General features: G+C 36.8%; 1 protein-coding gene across 1 annotated transcript; it reads left to right on the forward strand.

The window, feature by feature from the left end:
* Positions 1-6,180: 6,180 nt before the first annotated feature.
* Positions 6,181-7,185, forward strand: LOC122914406 (olfactory receptor 5I1-like). Its single transcript, XM_044261020.1, has one exon. It carries the CDS (start codon positions 6,181-6,183, stop codon positions 7,183-7,185), a length of 1,005 nt encoding a protein of 334 aa, XP_044116955.1.

Raw genomic sequence — 7,185 nt, forward strand, 5'->3', positions numbered from 1 at the left:
TGAAATATGGCTCTGTATTGTTTTTCAAATGTTCTAAGTGGAGTAAATTTCCCACATCACACAAGGGACTTTGGATTTTAAGATGAAGGCAAAGTAAACATCTTTCTCCTTTGGTCCTCCAACTGGAACAGAGTTTCTCCACCTTGGCACTCTTAGTCTAGGTATACCATACACACACACACACACACACACACACACACATACCCCTAGCTTTATCTCTCTTCAGGAGGCAACACATTTTCTCTAAATCTCATTTTCAGGTCTGCAATTATGCCACACACTTTCCAATCTTTATGCAATTGCTTATGTTATTTCTTTTTTCTTTTTTTTTTTTTTTATATTTCCACTGGTTTTACTTTTTTTTTTTCCTTTTTTTCCCAATTTATTTATTTTCAGAAAACCAGTATTCATTATTTTTTCACCACACCCAGTGCTCCATGCAAGCCGTGCCCTCTATAATACCCACCACCTGGTACTCCAACCTCCCACCCCCCCACCGCTTCAAACCCCTCAGATTGTTTTTCAGAGTCCATAGTAAGATCAATGCACAGAAATCAGTTGCATTTCTCTACACCAACAACAATACAGAAGAAAGAGAAATTAAGGAGTCAATCCCATTTACAATTGCACCCCAAACCATAAGATACCTAGGACTAAACCTAACCAAAGGAACTATGTTATTTCTTTTACCTTCTCTCATTCACTATTCTGTACCTGACAAACTTCTTAAATGTGTAGTGCAAATTATCCTCTTTTCTGTTTTGCCATCTGGCATACAAATTCACAGAGTATATGTATTTTTTTAAGTTTATTTATTTAAGGAATCTCTACTCCCAACATGGGGCTCAAACTCATGACCATGAGATGAAGAGTTGCATGTTCTTCAACTGAGCCAAGTCAGTTGCACCTAATAGATGTATTTGTTAAAGAGATATTCTCTGATCTATGCTGGCCTTGGATGGCCAGAATTCCATGTGTAACAGACCCACACATAGCACATATCAAGTGATTAACTTCATTCATACTTGGTTTTCCACTGACGTTTGATTTTCAAGGTCTTCTAATTCTCAACAGCCAGATAGATATATTTTCGCTTCTTTCTAGTTATTCTATTATCCTATCACATAGAATACTACTCTGATAGTTTGATAAATTGCTCTAAACTGGTTAAATCAAATTAGACAACAAATAATACAATTTGGTTTTGTATATAATAAGCTACCATTTCAAAACTAAAAATAGATTTTTCTTTGAGACATCCTCAAGATATATAAAAACATACTGCATTGTTTCATTTTGTTTTTAATCAGCTCCTCATAGAACTGTTTAATTGCTCATGTATCTTTTCCCACTGGGATTTTCATATCAGATTGTGAGTTCCCGGGATCCTAGGTGAGCTCTGGAAGCTAACCTCAAAAGACTCTAGGCAAATATAAAAGGTCCCACATTATATTAAGGAACCACTACCTTCCTAAGGGAGGCACAGGTTTCTTTTATGAAAACAAAAGAACTGCCCAAATGGATTATGGAAAATGTTGCAATGGGTTAATTTTTTAAATATTTAGCTGTCAATACTGATTTTTTCAAGTGAAAAATGAATTGATGCTGACAACAGTCTCATAAGAAGGTAAATGAAAGATAGTAATCTGGTAAGTGCTCTTCACATAATCCTGGGATCTCAGAGTTGGGCAAGATTTTAAGTGCTCCTATAATTATTTATTTTACATGCAGGAAACTGATGTTTTGAGAATACATGTGCCCAGCATAACACAGGTTTTAATTCTCAAGGCATATCCAACAAACACACCACCAACAACAAAGAAACACATTTAATGGATGATAGTTTTAAGACAATCTTTAGAATTATTGGACTCAGATTAGAAATCTAACTACAAACACGGGGTTCATTGCCTATTATTTTTTTTAAAGTTAAGCAGACTGGGATATAAAATAAAGGCTCTCCCAATTTGTGTATCATATCATTTATTCTATCCTGTGGTTATGTGTTGATATGAGCAGTTATCAATACGCAGGTGACAGGACAGAGGCAGGGTTAAGGGAGTGGATTTGAGAAAAAAAATGGTTTACAAAGGTAGAGACAAAGGCTTACTATAGAGAAGTGACTACAGGAATAGGTAATTTTACTAAACACTTTTAGAGTTCATTCTCATTCTCACCTGCCAGTTACATAGAAAAACAGATATATTTGACTCCTCTTTGGACTCTTCTTAATTTTTTATCTTGTATTCCTTTCCTCTTCTATTGTTCCCTTGACTTTCATATTTCATGTTTCAATTCTGAAAGCCTTTTTTGGTCTTAAAGCATATGACATCTTTAAAAGATTATTACAAGTAAATATTCTCTATATAAATGGATTTTTTCGGTACCTCTACTTCTATGATTAGAAATTAAGGATTTGGGATGCCTGGTTGACTCAGTCGGTTAAGCAGCTGCCTTCCGCTCAGGTCATGATCCCAAATTCCTAGGATCGAGTCCCACATCAGAATCCTTGCTCAATAGGGAGCCTGCTTCTCCCTCTCCCTGCTCTGCCTGTTCTGCCTGCAGCTCTCTGTGTTTCTGCTCTCTCTCTCTGACAAATAAATAATAAAATCTTTAAAAGAAAAAAAAAAAAAACAAGAAAAGTAGAAACTAAAGATTTGGTAGAAAATAACTTCAACAAAAAAGTGGTTGTTCTCTATGGCTCAGAACCCAAGCTTATTTAAGGATTGTCCTAAAGAGGAGCCTCTTTCTTTCATGCCTACTTTTTGATAATCATTTTTCATAATTTGCAAAAAAATGAATGGCACAACAAAGAAACATTTTCATCCACCTTTGCCTCTCTAGCCACTGACTATATATGTATATACATATATATATACACTCACACACATATATATGTATATATATATACATATTTTTTTTTCCTTTTGCCTTGCTAGCAGTAGCCATTGTTCCACTTTTAGGTCAATCTACAATTTTGCCTCTCATATTCGTAGACAGGAACAGATGGGCTGTCACTCAATGAGAGTTGATATTTTCTAAGGAGGATGCCATATATATTTCAGGAAAGGAGAGTTCCAAATAGTTGACTAGTAAATCTGAGATGCTTCTTTCTCCAATTAACACTTTTTTTAAGACAAAGTATTTGGAGTAAGATGGAATATAGGAGATAAAAATGGGAATATATATGAAAACTGAGTGTATTTAAATACTGAGCTTGTAAGGAACAGGGAATAATTTAAGGGTTTAAGAAGAAGGAAATACATTACAAAATCTGTTTTATACAGGTGACTCTTACAGTAGATTATGGATACATTTTGGATCATGTTTGGAAATCAGATGGGAATTGGAGAGAATGAGGCCAATTTAGAGGTTCGAACTGAGGAAAATGGGGGAGGACATTAAATAATGGGATGTGATGACAAGAAGGAGACGTTGGATACTTGCCACATTTCACAGATTGAATCAATGGCTCTTGTTTGGTTTTGAGGTAGAGGTTTTTTCTTATTTGGACTAGCAGTGGAGGTGGTACAGATGAATACCAAGATAGGGATCATAGAAAAGGCATAAGTTGTAGGAAGCAATAGTAATTAAATTTTGTTTTAAGCATGCTGAAACATACACCTGCTTATTTGATAGTTCACTTTAGTTGGACAGATGCTTTGGAATGGGTATATGGAAACTTATCACTGCATACCTAGTATTGTAAGAAAAGGTGCAGAAAATTTAAGGAAAGTATTTATGGTGAGGAGAGAAGCAGGTTGAGAATGAAGCCCTAGGAAAGTGCCACCATGTATGAAGGAGGCTGAGTAAGGGTATATCGACATTAGTACTGAAATCAAGAGAGGTATATAGAAGCCATAAGAGAAGAAAGGAGAGGTCAAAGCTCTTACATGAAGTAGAGAAATAAAGTTCACTACCTAACAAAAAAATCTTTGGATTTGACAATGAGGGTGTAGTTTGGGATTGAAACAAAAATGGTTTTAAGTTGTTGGCATAAAAATCCTATATCAGTAGGCTGAAGTGAGAAAGTGGAAATCAGTGTAGATAGATGTCTGTAAAAAAATTTTGGCATAAAATAAAAGAGAATAAATAGAAATAGATACAGAGTAATATTTTTAATGGTGAGACTGACTTCAATGGTACATGCTGTAAGTTTATGAAGGAGACATTAGTAGTAATAGTATAAATATATTAGCTGATATAGATAGTCAGAATTGGGTGCATAGTTGCAAGATTAACCTCGGGGCACCTGAGTGGCTCAGTAGGTTAAGCCTCTGCATTTGGCTCAGGTCGTGATCTCAGGGTCCTGGGATCGAGCCCCACATCAAGCTCTCTGCTCAGCGGGAAGCCTGATTTCCCCCTTTCTCTCTGCCTTCCTCTCTGCCTACTTGTGCGCTCGCTCTCTCTCTCTCTACCCCTCTCTGTGTGCCAAATAAATAAATAAAATCTTAAAAAAAAAAAAAAAAGAAAGGATTAACTTCATAGAGGAGGGGCATGGAAAGGAAGGAAGAGAGGAGGTCACTGATGAGCCTAAATGTTTATAGGATGACTTGATGAGAAAGTTGAACACATACTTATTTGTTTCCTGCTATTTTTCTCTATGAGACAGAAATCTTCTAGCAGTGAGAAGAAGGTTGCAGAATGATACCTAGGACGAATTATGAAGGTTTATAATAGTGATTAAAGGAGAAAAATAGTTGCGTGTGATATGCAATAGTAAAGAACAATTTATTCAACCATATATACAATATATATGTCTAACTTTTATACAAATATAAGATGAAACCATGTCAGTGATTTTACTTCATTTATTCATTAATTCATTCAACTGTTCCAACTGGTACAAAAGATAATCCAAAGAATTATAGAACAAGAATTCACAAATAAATATACAAATAGATAGAAAATTGGCTTTTTCCAATTTTCTGGAGGGAGGGGAATCAATTATCTCACTGGATTAAGTGTGCATATTTATACACAAGTACCAGTTGTGTTGCTATTGGTTGTCCAACAACTTTCTAAACTAGAGCAAAGACAATGAAAGGCAGAAAGGTAAAGTAGGTAGATGAGGCTTTTTCAACATCTTTTACAATTTTTCACTGTGGAGGGCATGGAAACATTCCTGAATATCATCTTCTCATTGCCTAGATTGAATTTAACACATTTGTGGGCATGAGGATTTCTCCAGTTTTAATCCATAGCTTGAATACCAGAAAAATGAAACAGATGTCTGGATTGACTCAGAATTGTTATGCTGCCAGCTTTAGAACCACAAAAGGACAAGATGGTGAGGAGATTGAATCTGTAGAAGGACATTCATTTAACACTTGCCCTTTGATGGGAAAGGTACTATCACTCTCATAGATGACGGACTGAAACTCGGTGGTTGCTTGGCCCGACTGAGGTCTCACAACTTCTGAGCAACAGAGCTGGGATTCAGTGACTTTTATAACTAATGCAGAACCTTTCTCCTTTCTCTTTTGTCAGTGGATTTCAAACAACTCATAGGAGTTCTTTGGTTCCTCAGAGGTGAAACCACATCTCAAGGTGAGAAACGTATACCTTCTGCTCCTCTACCTAAATGGGAGTTCACCTGGACCAGTAATGCTGTCTCTTGTGAAAATAAAAACAACACAAGTGGGGATAGAGGCTATTTATTCAGTTTGTTATATAACCATGTGGCTAACCAACATTACTTGACATTGGTGGAAGATTAGGAAGTTGGTAAAAGTGGAGTTTAACAACTCATTTGATGGTAGTGTCTCTATGGAAAACAATAGTTTTAAGCAACACAACTGATGCATTGTCAATTTAATAAAAAGTTGAAAATCTGGGGTACTTGGGTGACTCAGTCAATTGAGCATCTGCTTTTGGCTCAGGTCATGATCCCAGTGTCCTAGAATTGAGCCCTGCCTTGGGCTCCCTGCTCAACAGGGAGTCTGCTTTCCCTCTCTCCCTCTGCTTCTTCCTGCTGCTCATGCTCTCTCTCATTATCCGTCTCTCTCTCTCTCTCTCTCTCACATAATTAAAATCTTTTAAAAAATTTAAAATCTGAAAATTTGAAAGGTATAACTCTATCCTAGCAGTAGATATGCCTAGCTGTTACCAGGATGCCCAAGTGGATGTGGAATTCCTCTTGTATCTATGTTGACTGTTTTAGTTCTTATTTTTTAGTGAATGCTGAGGTGGTTATTAATATTGTCATCATTGCTGTGCCACAACTTCAGAAGTCCAAGGGCACTGCAGCGGATGGAGATTGAGAACCACACTGTGAAGACTGAGTTTTTTCTCTTGGGATTTAGTGATCATCCAGAACTTTGGAGGATTCTTTTTGCTGTGTTTCTTTTTATCTACTCTGTTACCCTCATGGGGAATTTGGGGATGATGTTATTAATCACAACCAGTTCCCACTTGCACACTCCGATGTACTTTTTCCTCTGTGTATTGTCATTTGTAGATGCATGCTACTCTTCCGTAATTGCCCCCAAATTACTTGTGGACTTGGTTTCTGATAAAAAAACAATTTCTTATAAGGGCTGTGTTACACAATTATATTTTTTCTGCTCTTTGGTTGACACAGAATCTTTCCTCTTGGCTGTCATGGCTTATGACCGGTACATAGCAATCTGCAACCCACTGCTTTATACAGTTATTATGTCCCAGAAGATTTGCTGCCAGCTTGCCCTTGGAGCATTTTTGGGAGGTACCATGAGCTCAATTATTCACACTACTAATACCTTTCATCTGTCTTTCTGCTCCAAAGAAATTAACCATTTCTTCTGTGATATCTCCCCACTCTTCTCTCTGTCCTGCACTGATACCTACATGCATGACATTATTCTGGTAGTCTTCGCTGGTTTGGTGGAGGCTATCTGTCTTCTAGCAGTCCTTCTCTCTTATGTCTGCATCATAGCAGCTATTCTTAAAACAGGTTCTGCTGAAGGAAGAAGAAAAGGGTTTTCCACTTGTGCCTCCCATCTGACCATAGTCACGATCTACCATGGCACTCTTATTTTTATTTATTTGCGCCCCAGCACTGGTCATTCACTGGATATTGACAAAGTGACCTCTGTGTTCTACACATTGATAATACCTATGTTGAATCCCCTAATTTACAGTCTAAGGAACAAAGATGTCAAAAAAGCCTTAAGGAAAATGATCAGCCGAAAATTGTTTTCTTAA

Source organism: Neovison vison, chromosome 7 (assembly GCF_020171115.1).
Source record: "Neovison vison isolate M4711 chromosome 7, ASM_NN_V1, whole genome shotgun sequence".
Lineage (NCBI taxonomy): Eukaryota > Metazoa > Chordata > Mammalia > Carnivora > Mustelidae > Neogale > Neogale vison.